A 16,752-nucleotide genomic window follows, 5' to 3' on the forward strand; every position below is an offset into this window, starting at 1 on the left:
GCATGAAGTGGTTTCAGAAAGATAAAACATGAATTAAAAAACACAGCTTATGTGCATATCAAACCATTTCATGAACATTATTTTAGATAGAAGACATACAGGCTACAGACTCAAATCAGATATCAGATATTAACCTCATAAATATGACCAATATGTTATAAAGTCATCATTTGGATTTTGCATTTATTCAGTAGGAATACTTATGCTAGAAGTTTGAGTACTCTGCAGTATATCACTGTGCTAGACACATATACACACTGTTTATTTGGAGCAGTGGTCTAGAAATTCAACTTCAGTGCTGGTAATAGTAAATTCTACTCTCAGTCAGTTCAAGGCCGGTTCATCATCTCCAGAGACAACAGCAGAGAGCAGCTCTATTGCAATCTCATGGGAATTATGCAATTCCTTTACACCCAAACAACTTTTTATTGAATTGATTTTTTTTTAGTATGAATGTCAATATGTGAGCAGCTCTCTAGAGGCTAAACTTTTATTTAGTGTCTCTCCTCAGTTCAGGTAGTTTAAGAAAATGATATAATTCTTTCACACCAAAACATTCAAATGTTTTATTTATCACAAGCTCAGACAACATGTGCAGTGAAAAGCAGGCTGGTATACTGCTGAGGCTGTGCTAAAAGTCATAATGTGCAATAAATAATGCAAATCAGAAGAAGAAGAATAAATATGAAGGAAAATATATGGTGCATAAAGAATAATAAGAATTAAAATATGTTAATGTACAGAGAGATCCGAAGGATTAACAGAAGACAATTTGTGAGATGAAGTAAATATAATGTGAGGACAGGAGCTTTTCTGCTGGAATAGTGTGTTCAACCTTTTCTTTTCCTTTTTTACATTCTCCCTGCTCCTGTAGAAACACTCTTTTCATGTTTACGTCAATAATCATTTAAATTGTTTCGATGATTATTTTACTGTATGTGTTCATATGCTGTTCTTACGAGTGGAGTGATGTGAAGCACAGCTGTGATGCTTAAGCATTTCCTTTTTAATCCTGTAGAGGGAGGTCTATGCAAACTTTTCATCCCTTATAAACTCACCACCTGTAATTCTCAAGTCATTTGTGACAGAACAACTGGGACAGATTTTAAACCTTGCAAACTCTCAGATCAAAAAACACTGAACTATATTTTTTACAGAATGGAAAATATGATTTTCTGGAGTTTATTCTCAATGCTTTGTATTCAAGGTTAGATAATTTCATACTTTTACACATAGAAAACTGTTTTTCTAAAAGAAAAAAAAGGAAAAAAAGACCTGTGATTGTGAAGTTTGATGGATAATAATCTTCATTCCTTTGCTTACAGGAGTTTGGAGTGAGATCAAACTGGAGCAGTCTCCCTCTGAGGTGAAAAGACCTGGAGAGACAGTGAAGATGTCATGTATCATATCTGGTTATAGCCCTACAAGCCGCAATATTCACTGGATAAGACAGAGGCCAGGCAAAGCTCTGGAGTGGATTGGATGGATGAACACAGGTTCAAACTCTGCTAGCTACGCCAGCTCCTTTCAAAGTCGATTCATCATAACTGAAACTGCGTCCAGCAGCAATCAGTACCTCGAGATCAAGAGTCTGACAGAAGTAGATTCTGCTGTTTACTTCTGTGCTCGATAAAGCACAGTGACTGAAGACAGTGAAGCAGCTGCACAAAAACCTCCAAACAACAAGTAACAATGACATCTTGGTTTCTTATCAGCTGAATATTTACAAAAGCAAAACATCTTATTACTCACAGTGATAGAGTTACTAATGTCACATTCACAAGTAAAAAGTACACATTATATAAAATGACGTTTAAAAGGGAAACAAGCTGAAAAACATTTGATCAGTGAGCTTCATGGATCAGACAGGTGAGATGTCCTCAGTCCAAAATATATTCAAATGTTTATCATGAATGATTTGATGTGATGGCAATGAAACAATTTCCAAGAAGCATGTTGGTGATTAGAATGAGAGAATATTTATTTTGTACACTCATACTCATCTGCTAATATAATATATATATATGATTAGTGATTCTCTAATATTATGTAAAAAAAATCTAGAGAAAATAAACCTCATATATTCTCCAACATTGTTAAGTCACAAACTTGCAAGAAAATAAGGTTTTGTATTCTGCCAAGCAATCACACAATTCACTTTGTGAAACTGGAGAGAAGTCGCTTGTCATGCATTGTGACTGCTGTGAAAGAACTGATCAAATTGTACTTTTCAGTTGGGTTTAGCAATAAGTAACCTAGCAATATAGACTCCCATGCTTAGGTTAGAAAATAAAAACATGCTTGAACAGGACGGCCACACATTTATTACTCTTCACTTTTCTGATCACACGTCAATCGCTGCGCGTCCATGCACACTCACTTCTGCTCTTCTCCTTCAAATGTATGTGAAATAAACTCTCTGATATTCTCTGACATTGTATGTTTTTTTTCTATGAAACATGACCAGTTTCTTGCAATGTATTTCCAAAGTCCAGATGCCTAGGATGATCTGGTGATTCTGGGCTACCAGTTGTTTTCTCCCTGTGAGGAGGAAAACTTTGATGTCTTCCAGCTCTACTTATCTGACTGCAGAGAGGATGACAGAGAACAGTGGACACACAGTTTAACATGATGGACTATAGGACAGGACTGCTGCTTCTAACTATCTGCTGGACAGGTGAAGATTTGCGTTGATCTTCAGTTGAAGCTGCCTTTGAAAGATTAACATCACTTAATGTAATTGAATATTTAGTTTTTTTATCTTAACAGGTGTTGATGGTCAGACTCTGACACAATCTGAACCAGTGGTTAAAAAGCCTGGAGAAGCTCACAGATTGACCTGTACAGCCTCTAGACTTGACTTTGATAACTATTGGATGCACTGGATCAGACAGGCTCCTGGAAAAGGACTGGAGTGGATTGCTCATATCTACAGTGACAGTAGTGGCAAATTCTACTCTCAGTCAGTTCAAGGCCGGTTCACCATCTCCAGAGACAACAGCAGAGAGCAGCTGTATCTGCAGATGAACAGTCTGAAGACTGAAGATTCTGCTGTCTATTATTGTGCTCGACACTCACAGTGACTGGAGTTGGTTGAACAGCTGTACAAAATCCTACAGTAAACATCAGACCCCCATTAACTCACATGATAAATGTTTCATTAAAAATGTCAAAAAAATGATGTAATTCCTTCATGCCCAATTTTTTTTTAATGAAGACGATAATATCTTATTTGTGTTTTAAAGTACTTTGCTGGAGAGAGGATCATTTTCAACAAATACTCTTAATGTTTTTTATTCTCATCTCACTTAAAACAGCATTTTTAGATTTTCTTAAATCAAAAAAAAAATGAATTTCAGAATGTGGGAAGCCACATTGAAACTATTAAATATATTTCATGTTAAACTCGAAACCTTCACACAGCTGCAGAAAACTCAAACTGTCACATGATTTCATTGTCACTTCACTTTCTTTTGGCAAATGATGTATTTTACTTTACAGGTAAAGTAAATAAATACAATATTTTTATAATTAAAAGTAGACATTAACATAATTTTCACCTGACAGAGTATTTTAAACGTACATGGATATAAAGCACCATAGCACCTTTATAAAGCAGCTGTACAAAATCCTACATTAACCATCATCACTAGGCTGACATATTTCTATTCATATCTTTTATTACATCTACATCATTGTTGTTTCTGTTTTTAATAAACTCACAACACAAAACAGGAAATGACAGAACAATCATGTTGCTGAAATCATTGTTCAGGTACAGGCTCATTAAGACAAATGATCTTATTTGAAATGTAATGCCACAATATAAGTCAAAATTATGAAGGAGTATTAGGGCCAGCCCAAAAAAAAAAAAAGCCAGCAAAAAAAAAAAAAAATCCGGCAAAAGGGGGGAAAAGCAGGCAAAAAAAAAAAAAAAGCCAGGTGAAAAAAAATTTTTTTTTCAGCACAAAAAAAAAGTCTGGCGAAAAAAAAAAATTTTCAGCATAAAAAAAAGCCAGGCGAAAAAAAAAAAATTCCGCACAAAAAAAAAAAAAAAAAAGGCAGGCGAAAAAAAAAAAACTGCAGAGGCTTGACCACCTACCTACCACAACAAAGCACTGACGGCTCCATGACAGCAGCCCTGCAGCAGCCCAGCCGGACGTGGACTGTGAAGGTGATTTTCTGAAGTGGTGAAAATGTATTCGTAACTGATTTTGTATCATATCAATAACGTAAAGCCTATTCCTTATGACATTACCAACCTTGTTGAGTTCAAGTCGTCAACCTATCTACTAGCCTAATAGCTGCTGTTAGCTAACGTTAGCTTGTTTATATCTTGATTGTGTCGTAGCTTTTCAGTTAAACTAATAGTATCAACTCAATGTCAACTTTATGTGACCCAATTGTATCAATTTTAAAGGAATAATTTTGTTGTGGTAGGTAGGTGGTCAAGCCTCTGCAGTTTTTTTTTTTTCACCTGGCTTTTTTTTTTGCCTGCTTTTCCCCTGTTTTGCCAGATTTTTTTTTTTTTTTGGCTGGCCCTAATACTCCTTCGTACAAAATGAATGTTGTAGTTCTTTATAAAAACACTGGAGGGCAGTCACTATCAACTTTCTCTGTCAGTAAACTGAGACACTCAGGTTCACTTTTCTCACTGATCTGAACTGAATGATGAACTGAACTAGTGGTTTAATATTTGTGAGCTCACATCAACACATCACAAATAAAACATTTGAACTATTGGGTCAGCAGTGACTGCAGCTTCATCTGTTTAACTTTGTACTTGAGAGACATTGTGATGGATGCTGTATGAAATCACCATGCTGCAATAAAAAGACAATTACTTTGCTCTTAGAGGAAAAACTACTTTTCTTTTCTAGCATCATTTCTCTCTCAGCAATAAATCATCTCACTAAGACAGCTGATCATTTTTATATGTTTTGGTCTGACAGTGCACTTTGTATTGTTTGTGGCATCTAGACATCAAACTAACTAGTGAGACACACTACACGTTTTAATTCCTCTTTCTCACTAATATCCACATATGAAAATCAGTCTAACCACACTCAGGAAAGGAGGAACAACATCTGTATTGTTGGTGTTTCAGTCCAGCTCTCCAATCCAATCCAGTTCTGTCCTCCCTGTGAGGAGGAGTCAATGCAAAACCTTAACGTCTTCCAGCTCTACTTATCTGACTGCAGAGAGGATGACAGAGAACAGTGGACACACAGTTTAACATGATGGACTATAGGACAGGACTGCTGCTTCTAACTATCTGCTGGACAGGTGATCTGCTGACTGGTGTTGATGGTCAGACTCTGACAGAATCTGAACCAGTGGTTAAAAAACCTGGAGAATCCCACAAACTGACCTGTACAGCCTCTGACCTTGACATTAGTAGCTACTGGATGGCCTGGATCAGACAGGCTCCTGGAAAAGGACTGGAGTGGATTTCAATCATCGAAGATGACAGTGACAGAATCTACTACTCTCAGTCAGTTCAAGGCCGGTTCACCATCTCCAGAGACAACAGCAGAGAGCAGCTGTATCTGCAGATGAACAGTCTGAAGACTGAAGATTCTGCTGTTTATTATTGTGCTCGACACTCACAGTGACTGGAGTTGGTTGAGCAGCTGTACAAAATCCTACAGTAAACATCAGACCCCCATTAACTCGAATGATGAATGTTTCATTTAAAACTTAAATAAAATGTAATTCCTTCATGCCCAAATGTGTTTTACGAAGCCTTAAATTTGAAATGTGTTTTTAAAGTACATATCCAGAGAGAGGATCATTTTAACAATAATCATTAATGATTATAATTATTATGTCACTTACAACAACTTTTTTTTTTGTTTTCATATTTTATATGTATTCAGGATGTGAGCAGCTCTCTAGAGGTTTATCTTCATGTCTGTGACTTCAAACTTCAGCAACAATGAAACCATAAAAAATATTTGATATAAAACTCCAAACCTTCACACAGCTGCAGAAAATTTAAATTGTTAGATGATTTTGTTGTCACTTAAACTGTTGATGGCAAATGATGAATTTAACTGTACAGGTAAAATATATAAATAAAATATTTTCAAAATAAATAAATTTTCACCATGTCAGAGGATTTTAAACTTACATGGAGTTATGGACAACTTTGATAGATGTAAATAAACATTCACTTTCTGGATTTACTGAACTGAAAAACTAAATGCCAAGACAAATCTATTTATTTACACACTGTGAGGAGGAGTCAATGCAAAACTTTGATGTCTTCCACCTCTACTTATCTGACTGCAGAGAGGATGACAGAGAACAGTGGACACACAGTTTAACATGATGGACAATAGGACAGGACTGCTGCTTCTAACTATCTGCTGGACAGGTGAAGATTTGCACTGCTCTTAATATGACAGAGATTATATTTTTTGCCATGAGCTTTTTTTTGTCTTAACAGGTGTTGATGGTCAGACTCTGACAGAATCTGAACCAGCAGTTAAAAAGCCTGGAGAATCCCACAAACTGACCTGTACAACCTCTGGATTCACATTCAGTAGCTATGGTATGCTCTGGGTCAGACAGGCTCCTGGAAAAGGACTGGAGTGGATTGCTTATATCTACAGTGATGGTAGTAGCTACATCTACTACTCTCAGTCAGTTCAAGGCCGGTTCACCATCTCCAGAGACAACAGCAGAGAGCAGCTGTATCTGCAGATGAACAGTCTGAAGACTGAAGATTCTGCTGTTTATTATTGTGCTCGAGACTCACAGTGACTGGAGTTGGTTGAGCAGCTGTACAAAATTGACAAAGTGCAGATTCATTGAAGCTGTGAAAGTCAAAATATAAAAATTAACGTTGTGTGCACACAACAGTACTTCATAAAGAAAAAAAAGACTCACTCGCTCACTCAAAGAAAAGGTCACAACTCAGACATCTAAACCATCATCACATCATGAACAGTCATCATCCATGAATCCTTTTTCTTCATCTTCTTCTCTCTGTTCATGTCATGTCTGTGCAGTGAGTGCAGTATATCCCAGCATGCACAATTTGAACGGCAGGGAAATCTGCTCATCATAGTTGACAGAGATTTGATTACATCAACATTTCTCAGGATTCACAAGTGAGCTCTATGTTGAAATAGAAACAACTTAGAGTCCCTCCTTTTATACTGTAGAGGGACTGTAGTTATGCAATAATAAGCAAATATTTGGCAGAATACTTTTCATTTTTCAGCATTGTGAGGAGGAGTCAATGCAAATCTTGATTTCTTCCATCTTTTTTATGTCACCGAAGACAAACCACCAACCAGACATACAACACATTTTCACCATGACTTCAACAACATGTTTAACTTTGCTGATACTATCAGTGATTTCTGGTGAATATATCATTTCTTCACAAGTCTTTCTTTCTATTTTAATATGTTATGGCTCTGTTTTGATCACACTGCTTTTCTCTCCAAAAGTTTGCAGCCAAACTCTGACTGAGTCTGGACCTGTGGTAAAACAGCCTGGAGAATCCCACAAACTGACCTGTACATATGCAGGGATATCCGATAATAATGCTGATATCAGCTGGATCAGACAAGCTGAAGGGAAAGCACTGGAGTGGGTTGCCTTCATTTCTGCTCCGAGTGGAGGCACTAAAGCTTATTCCACATCAGTCCAGAATCGCTTCACCATTTCCAGAGACAACAATGTGGACCAGGTGTATCTGCAGATGAACGGCTTGAAGACTGAAGACTCTGCTGTTTATTATTGTGCTCGAAAGCCACAATGAAACAGGAAGCCACAGAGCTGCACAAAAACCACTGCAGATGTCACTGAGACACCGTTCATAGAAAGTGTTGAAACCACTAAATACAAAAATATAAAATACACACTTTTGTTTCTCACAATTTCAACACATCATGTTTCTATCACAACTGTAGCAACAAGTGATGTTTACACACAATTAAGCTGACTGTCTCTTGTTCGGAGGCTGAGCAGCATTTTATCAGTAAGAACAATCACAAAAATGTTTTCAATCACAAATTCTGTGTTGACCACTCATGTCTTTCTAAAAGGATCAAATCAACCAGCTAATCTAATTCATCATGGTAACTGTTTCAGTTTTTCAGTTTTAGTTCCTCAGTCTTATAATGATAAAATATATTGTTTATTTTAAATATCATGAAATATATATCAAATATATATATAGTATATTTGAAATTTAAAAGATTATTTTTTTTAAAGCAACAGTTTTTTCAGATTTGTAGATACAATCTGGGTTAAAGGATGATAACTAATAATAGTAAAGGATGATGGATCAGGTATGATATGGTGTTATTGATGTATATAGATAGTACATTTAAAAAAATGTAGATGTATTTTTTACAATACAATTAAAAATGTAAAATCAAAAATTTACAACCTTAAATGTAGTTTTGATGATTGTTGAAGTTTTGTTCCTGTTTTATTTTTATTTTTTTCACTCACAGCTGACAATGTACAGTAAGTCTGTTTCCTCTCTAGTGCAGCAAACAGTGTGTGGTTTTTGTACGAGGGTTTATCACCGTGGTGGGCTGGGGGGCACTGTGATAAACATCCATACAAAAACCTCAGAGCAACTACCTCACACTTATACATACTTGGGATGAATAAGAGGCACAGGATAAACTATTTCTCATTAGAATATGAGGTAAGTACTGCCTTTACCATTTTAAATGAGTAAATTTGTGGTTGATATTTAATTAATTATCAACTGACAGTTACGTTAGTCAGATGTTATTATCGCCCTCCACTGAAACTTGAATTGAAAAAACTGATTCAAAATCAACATAAAATTGAAACTAACAGGATGATAAACAGTGTATCATACAGCTGACTGAAAAACAGACTAAACTTATGTGTTTTATACATTTATGAAAGTTTTGAAGCGTTTTATCTGATGCATCAGGTTTTTGTACAGGCAGTGAATGGAGATGCAGCACTGTGATGCTTTTGACTACTGGGGTCGTGGGACTGATGTCACAGTAACTTCAGGTAAGCCACTTTTAACATAATATTTGTAGTCACAAGTTTAATTTTCTTTTTTAAATATGATTTTGAAGTTGAACTCGTGGTCTTGTTTAGTTTCATACTGATGTTGGACAAAGTAGAAAACAGAGCAGGCAAGATGTTTTGAATGCAGCTGTTTCTTAGAAAGCATTTGAAAAAGTTTTTCTTTGTCATTATCGTTTATGTATTGCTGCTCCATTGCAAACGAACATTTATATGCACAATATTATTCTATATTAAACCTCTTATTATTATTTTATGTATTACATATAAAGTATATAACTAATACCTACAACTTATCAACAGTGTGAAATGTAACTATATCTGAAATGTGGCTCTGTGGTATATTTATTTATTTTACAGTGAGTTAAATACTGTATATGTGACACAGCGTTTCACTTCATCAACTGAATATTGGCCAAACTACAAATCATTTAAATATACTTATTCTTTTCTTTTAATTAGACGGCACACAGACGATCAACTTTTAAATGAGAAAATAATGTGTGTGTAATTTTATATCATGACCCGATTTATAGTTCTTGCCAACAAGCTTTCAACTTTCTACAGTTTTAGATTGAAGAAGCACAAAATATTCACACATAAGATGATAAGTGAGCACATCAAAACTTTATTCTAAATCAATACATTTTTAAAATGTCCTAATTTCACAGAACGGTGCAGTTTGGGGAGGTTTTTATGATCAAAGAAGACACATTTTATCAAAACACTCTTTGTTCGCTTTTTACCTTCTATTACCTCTAGGTTGTTTTTTGTTGTTTTCTTCATTTGTGTGCAAACCAAATGGTTGAGGAGTTGTGAGGTTCGAAAATGTAACATTTCATATTAAGATTATTTTTGTGTAATCAGCTTTTAGAGGAGCGGTTGATCATCTCTTTATTTTTAAGTTTATACATTCATGTATTTATACATCTGAAACTTAAATATTTCAAAACTCTTCTTTCACAGCAACAACTGTATCACCAACTCTGTTCCCTTTGGTTCAATGTGCCTCTGAGAATAACAATAAAGTTACTCTTGGCTGCCTTGCACAGGACTTCTCCCCAAAGAGTCTTCAGTTCCAGTGGGCTGGTGGCACGAAAACACCGGACTCTGTACAATATATTTTAGGTCAACGCGACAAATATACAGGAGTCAGTGTGGTGCAAGTATCAAGATCTGATGCGGAGTCATTTTCTTATAATTGTTCCATCACTCATCCTGGAGGCCCCAAGTCTGTGCAAGTGAAATGTATGTGATTTTTCATTTGATGTACTTGAAATTTCTTTGTACACGTTTTAATTTTTGCATACAGGTAAAACTACTGTCAGCAGAAAATTAGGTCAAATATTGGACACAGAATTAGATATATTATGTCTCTGCTCTTTCCTCCACCTGCTCAGTGCCCTCCCCATCTCCTCCAACGGTGACTTTGCTATCGATGCCAAGTGGAGACACTCAGGCCCTGGTGTGTACGATTGAGGAGTTTTATCCAGAAAAATTGTCAGTCAAATGGAAAAAGAATGAAAACGATGTATCCGACTTCACTGATTGGGTCCCCCAAAAAATTGGAAATGTATATTCAGCTGTCAGCATCCTCAAGGTCAAGAACGCAGATTGGGAAAAAGAAGCTGTTTACACCTGTGAGGTGGCTCACCAAGGAAAAACATACAAGCAGAAAGCCTCAAAAGGTACTGTACTGTTGATCTTATCACTGAATAACATTTTAATAGAAAACTAGAAGTATATAATTAAACATGACTTAAATGTCATTTTACTGTAATTGTGATGTTTCAGGTGTTAAAAATCATACTGACCATTTTTATTCTGTTCCTGTCCCTCATGTAGCTCCGGTCACAATGACACTGAACCCTCCAAGTCCTAAAAAGATTTTCAACAACAACCAGGCAGAGTTGGAGTGTATCATCACTGGACAAGACAACACCATTGTATCTGAAACTATAATCACTTGGCAGATTAATGGAGAAAATGTAACCAATTTCATTACTGGACGGACAACGTCTGCAGGCAGTCAGCACAGCAAAACCAGCACACTGACTCGTACTTTCACTGAATGGCAGCAAGTTAACAACGTGCGCTGTTCTGCCAACAGAGAATACATGACACCAGTAATTCAAGATCTGACTGTCCACAAAGGAGGTACGTAACTAAATGATGAAGACTGATTGATAGAGCAGTAATCTGTGAGTCAAGGTCTGCAACCAACTCACACACAGATGTGTCATAATGCAATATAGTAAACATAAAGCTTCAATATAATCCTCCCTGTTTAACTAAATGTCTCTTTCAGTTGGGAATACAACAGTGACGGTCCATGTTCTCCCAAAGGAGGACATCGAAAAAAACTCAGATGTCAGTCTGGTGTGTCTGGTCTCCAGTTCTGTGCTGCAGGATTATTACATAGCCTGGTCAGAAGATGTTGGACAAAAAACTGGTTACTACAAAGACGGCATCACTTCCCCACCTCAGAAGACCGACAATGGCTACTCTGTTACAAGTGTTTACACCATTAAAAAGGACACGTGGAACCAGTCAGTTGTCAACTGCAACGTCTGGCTTGCTGGCAACAACAAGGCCATGAAACCACGAGGAGTGTCTAAAGCCTCGGGTAACTCCTGTGAATGTGACAAATAGTAGATTCACCTTTAAATGTGGTATTATGTGCTAATGTGTCGCTCTGTCTCTGAATGTATTTTGACAGTAAACATGTCTGTTTAGTTTTGTTTGTCATCATGTTGTGTTTCAGTCTGTCTTTGTCATATTGTCAAACAGCTTGAGAAGTGTGCTGATTGTTTCAAATAAATGTTGCATAGAGACACTTTTGTCACATGTTCATGAATGATTTCAATATTTTAAAACAAAAGGAAAAGTTATGTTATGGGGTCATTTTTTATGAGTAGTTTTCAGAGAAGCCTCAAAGTAAGACACTACTCTTTTAATGTTCAAACATCCACACTAACATGACACAATAATGTATGTATATTTGAATTTATTAGCAATAAGAGAGACAATATCTGGTATTTTAATGAAAAAAACAACAACACACACACACATACACACACACACTTTTTCCTGTCATTTAACAATTTATACATCCCTCTTCTTAGATTGTCCTCAAGACCCAAAACAGAATATTACATCTGAGTATCTGAGTTGCACAGATGCTTCCCCTGAAGAGGACGAGTTCAGCAGCTTGTGGTCCACAACCTCCTCCTTCATATTCCTCTTCATATTCACTCTTCTCTATAACATGATATTCAGTCTGGTCAAGGTAAACATGATGGCTTTTCAGTTTTACTCAAGTCTAATGACTGTGTAGCATATCATATATGATATAATCAGACAAAATAATGTTAATAGTAGAATCAAATATAAAAGGAAGAGGTGTTTGGTCGCATTGTGTTGGCAGTTTTTCTGTAGCAAGTTTGTCTGCTATGAACATCATGAAAGGAAGACTGAAAGAAATGAATCCATTTTGCTTGATAAAATAAATAAGACAAACAGGAAGTATCAACATCATTGAAAAGTCATAGTCTGTCAGTTGTTAAAAGTGATTTCAAAGTTAACATGAATTGTGCAAGTTTGAGGTCCTCAAACAGTGTAAAGTGTCAGGGCCTTTTGACCACATGATATCTGATCCAGTATGAAGCCAGTGAAGTAACCTTGTCAAGTTTGAATGGATTAAACTGACATTCAAGGAGTTTGGCTCATTGGTTTCCTTCAACAATACTGAACAGTTAATTGGCACCAAAATCACTTTCAGTATGCCGGCTCTGCTTTGAATAAAGTGTTTTGACACGGCTAATCAGCACAGATGTGACTGATCTACATTTAGCAGCAACCACAGAAAACACACTGAGCTATGTGTGACATTATTTTAGATTAACAACAAACAGCCAATCACAAGAAGTTACCATTTCTTAGATTATAAAAACAATGATACTTTAATCTATTAATTATTACTACTGGTCAGAGCTGTCTGCTGATGATACACAGATCATTTGCTTGTCAGTCTTCCAACTGGAAGAATGTCCACTTTCTTTTTCAATTGTTTAATGTTTGTTTGTTTTTTTCCAGATGAAGAGACAGTAAAGGATGAGATGGATGCACAGCATATACATCTACAGGTCTTAATTGGTTTTTTTTAATGTTTCAAAATTGTTTGCATAATTAATGAGAAACTTGTAATGTCACAGAAAATGGATTTCTCTGTAACCTTTGAAAACACTGTGATGTTGCCTTGCTAATGAGAATAAGACCATTACAAATGATTCATATGAAGACTTTTTCCCTGCATTGGATACTCTTGTTATATACATATAGATTATAGAAGTGCAGTATTAATTTTCCATTGATTTGTAAATAACAACTTGTATTACAGTATTTTGTAGTTTTGACTATAAATCTTTGCTCTTCATGTTTGTGAGTCTATGTTTGATCATTTTGTTTATTGTATTTTTCTTTCATCAATGATTCAATAAATATGATACTTGCAATTGATACATTGATTGATTTGCAATTGATTTGGACAGCTGCATAACAATTTTACTGTGTGTGTGTAGGAGAGTCTCTAAGAACATTTAAAATAGCATCACATAAAATCAACAGACTGTAAACTTCTGTTATCAGTGAAACTAAGAAGGTTTGTCTGTTTCCTGGTGTTTCTAATTATATTATATTTAGAGAGTCACTTCTCCTCTCTCTGCACCTCTGGGAACACACCTGCAGCTGTGAAACTTTGTGGAAACTGTCAGTACTAGAAATAAACTTTTTAACACTGAATGCATTTGCATATCAGTATGAATCCAGGCATGAAGTGGTTCGTACATACAACAGACACACAGACTCTCAGCAGGCAAATTAATAAAAGCCTGGTTGTAAGCATTTTGAATGTTTGGATGTTTTGGGTATATTCTCAGACACAATCATAATTCACAAATATCTCATCACAGCTCATCAAAAAATATAATAGAAAAAATATAATTTGAAGTGTAGAACATGCAAGATAAGCTGAAACATTAGATAGAAAGTATATTTCTGTATATTGTTGTTTTTGTTGCTGTATGGTACAGGATTAAGTGTGGCTGCACTTTAGCAAACTGAATGAAGATAAAGCTGTACATATATACAGTATAACATAGTGACTTTGCAAAAATGTGTTTTTGACACATGAGAACATTCATTGTATGATCTTAACTTGAGTGTTTTCATTGTATTACATCAATTTTAAAAGTACCAGTGTAAAAATGATGATCCCTTTTGTACTCTTTTCTTCTTCATTCTTAACTTTGAAGTAGAAAGTAGCATACTGTCAGGAATTCAATATTTAATTCATGACATGACTAATATTTATTACCAGACAAAGACAAGAAGAAAGGCACGAGTGTTGCAAAGTGCAAATAGTGGTGTAATAAGCAACAATTGAAAAGTTTTAATTCCATATAAATGTTTTGTGTAACTAAAACAAGGTTGTTTAATGAAAAGAGCTTTCACAGCTTGTTTTACACTGCTGATAGTAACAGTAGATGGATGGTTTTTAAATTAATTCAAAACATGTTTCTAACTTGATTGTCTTCAGATGCATTCTAAAAGTGAAAGTGAGATTAAAGATAGACTCACTAACTTGAAAGCCCTGTTTGTGCTGATAGCTGGAAGCTTCTGCTTCCACTGTTCTTCCATGCAGGCTTCATTTCAGTGACCTGAGGCTGACATGAGGCAAATATAATACATTTCAAAATGTTCAATGAGGCTGTAATTCAACTACAGTGAGAAATCATACAAAGTATAATATCTCTTTTCAATGTTGTGCAAATGATTCTCAAATTTACCTCCCCCTTAATTCACACAACCAGGCCAATATACCCTGACTACAAAACTGTCTCCATGACATCAAAGACTGGCTTGCCCATAACCTCCTTCAGTTAAATGAGGACAAGACAGACATCATCATAACACTGTTATTGCCCATATTGATTTCTTTTTCTTTCAGATTTCTTTGAAGCATAAGTCACATAAAGAGTGCATGAAGAAATGAAAACTGATTTGCAAGAAAACATGAATGCTGTCAGTGCTGTTTAAAAAATGGGGTCATGGTGCACTTGTAGCCTCTTGTGGCTGAAATGAGTATTAAACAACAAGCCGTTTTTTTCACACAAGTCAAATTACTGTACAATTGTACATATATTACTGAATTATAAATTATGCAATATATATATCTGCCATCTGTTTGTCCGTCCAACAGCATGATTTAACTCTAAACTCTTCACCTTTAAATTATTTGAATTAAAATTAGCAGAAGGATTATCAACAATATGCATGTGTAAAAGGATATGAAGCCATGAAGCATTAACACAGTGTTTTGTTTGTTTTCTTTCTCAGATTCAGAAGAAACAAGATTAGAGGGATACAGTAACAGACAGAGATGACAACTGTCATGCTGAAAGTGAGATCATAAACTGTCAAGACTCAATTGGACAATTCAAATGGCCTATATGATGTGCAAAGGCCAACAAACTTATGAAACCATTTGAACAAATTATAAACTTCTGTTCATCTTTACAGAGTCAATTCCCCTCTCTCTGCACCTCTGGGAGCACACCTAGAGCTGGGAAACTCTGTAGAAACTGTGAGAGCTGAAAATTAACTAAATTAACTTCATTAAAATGACAAATGTTTCTTTCACATGTATTTACATCCAAAAATTGAAAAAAAGCTCCCATACACTGTCTAGCTTTCTTTACATACATGTCAGTATAAATCCAGGCATGAATGGCTTACATCATGTATGCAGACTGACACACATATTCAGAAAGTTAAAATAAAAATAATAAAATCAATATAAACATTGTAAACATTGTATCGGCATATCAAACCATTTCAACCACATTATGTTATAAGACATACAGGTTACAGTTAGGTCATAGTTACAATAACTAATGATTTTAACAAGGATTCAACCAGGAGACAAAGAATAACAAAAACATATACCATAAGTATTATTTAAAAGATGCTTCAACCAACTGGACGTACTATTTCTTTCTTTCTTAATTATAATAACAATAATGTTTCCAAATGTGATATTGTATCTAATATGGAAGGATAAAAACTGATACTGATAAATATGCTGATGATCAGTCACTAATGCCAAGTCTGTGGAGACTTTCATTCTCTCCTGTAGATTCTCATTTACATGCTGTGGTATGAAGTGGATCAGACAACCTGCAGGAAAAGGACCAGAGTGGATAGGGGTCGGCTTCTCTGATGCCAGTAGGAATACTTATGCTAGAAGTTTGAAGACTCTGCAGTGTATTACTGTGCTAGACACATATACACACTGTTTATTACTGTAAGGAGCAGTAGTAAGGCTTTACAAAAACCCTCAGTGTTGTGTCTGTAACAAAGACCTACAGGGGGCAGTAGAGACTGTAGAAGAGAAGGCCGTAAGAATACTGATATTACTCCTACAATTGCACAGACATGCAGATGAACACACAGTGAAACCACCACCTTTACATATATGAGGGATATCCAGTTGAGTGCTGTGTTTTTGCTTGTATCTTGTACTGTTGTTTCTTTTGAACAAAAATGCATTTCCAAATATCAAAAATTCTGACCTGATAAAACGACTTCTGGAGAGAATTCTAAATAAATATGACATTTAAATTCAAGTTGTATTAAATTATGAATTAATTTGGC

At 35.5% G+C, this 16,752-nt stretch overlaps 1 protein-coding gene, 1 pseudogene and 3 gene segments (V, D, J or C); all 5 read left to right on the plus strand.

The window, feature by feature from the left end:
• ighd (immunoglobulin heavy constant delta) overlaps positions 1–16,752 on the plus strand; it is a 99,659-nt gene that overhangs the window by 21,452 nt on the left and 61,455 nt on the right.
• Positions 1,123–1,633, plus strand: LOC128378803 (immunoglobulin heavy variable 1-3-like). The segment is given in 2 exon segments: positions 1,123–1,207; positions 1,326–1,633. Coding segments are annotated over 2 exon segments (357 nt in total).
• Positions 2,629–3,083, plus strand: LOC128378815 (immunoglobulin heavy variable 3-33-like). The segment is given in 2 exon segments: positions 2,629–2,677; positions 2,770–3,083. Coding segments are annotated over 2 exon segments (363 nt in total).
• Positions 5,238–13,176, plus strand: LOC128378849 (immunoglobulin gamma-1 heavy chain-like; annotated as a pseudogene).
• Positions 6,331–6,768, plus strand: LOC128378804 (Ig heavy chain V region 6.96-like). The segment is given in 2 exon segments: positions 6,331–6,379; positions 6,452–6,768. Coding segments are annotated over 2 exon segments (366 nt in total).

This window comes from Scomber japonicus, chromosome 18 (genome assembly GCF_027409825.1).
Source record: "Scomber japonicus isolate fScoJap1 chromosome 18, fScoJap1.pri, whole genome shotgun sequence".
In the NCBI taxonomy this organism is placed as follows: domain Eukaryota; kingdom Metazoa; phylum Chordata; class Actinopteri; order Scombriformes; family Scombridae; genus Scomber; species Scomber japonicus.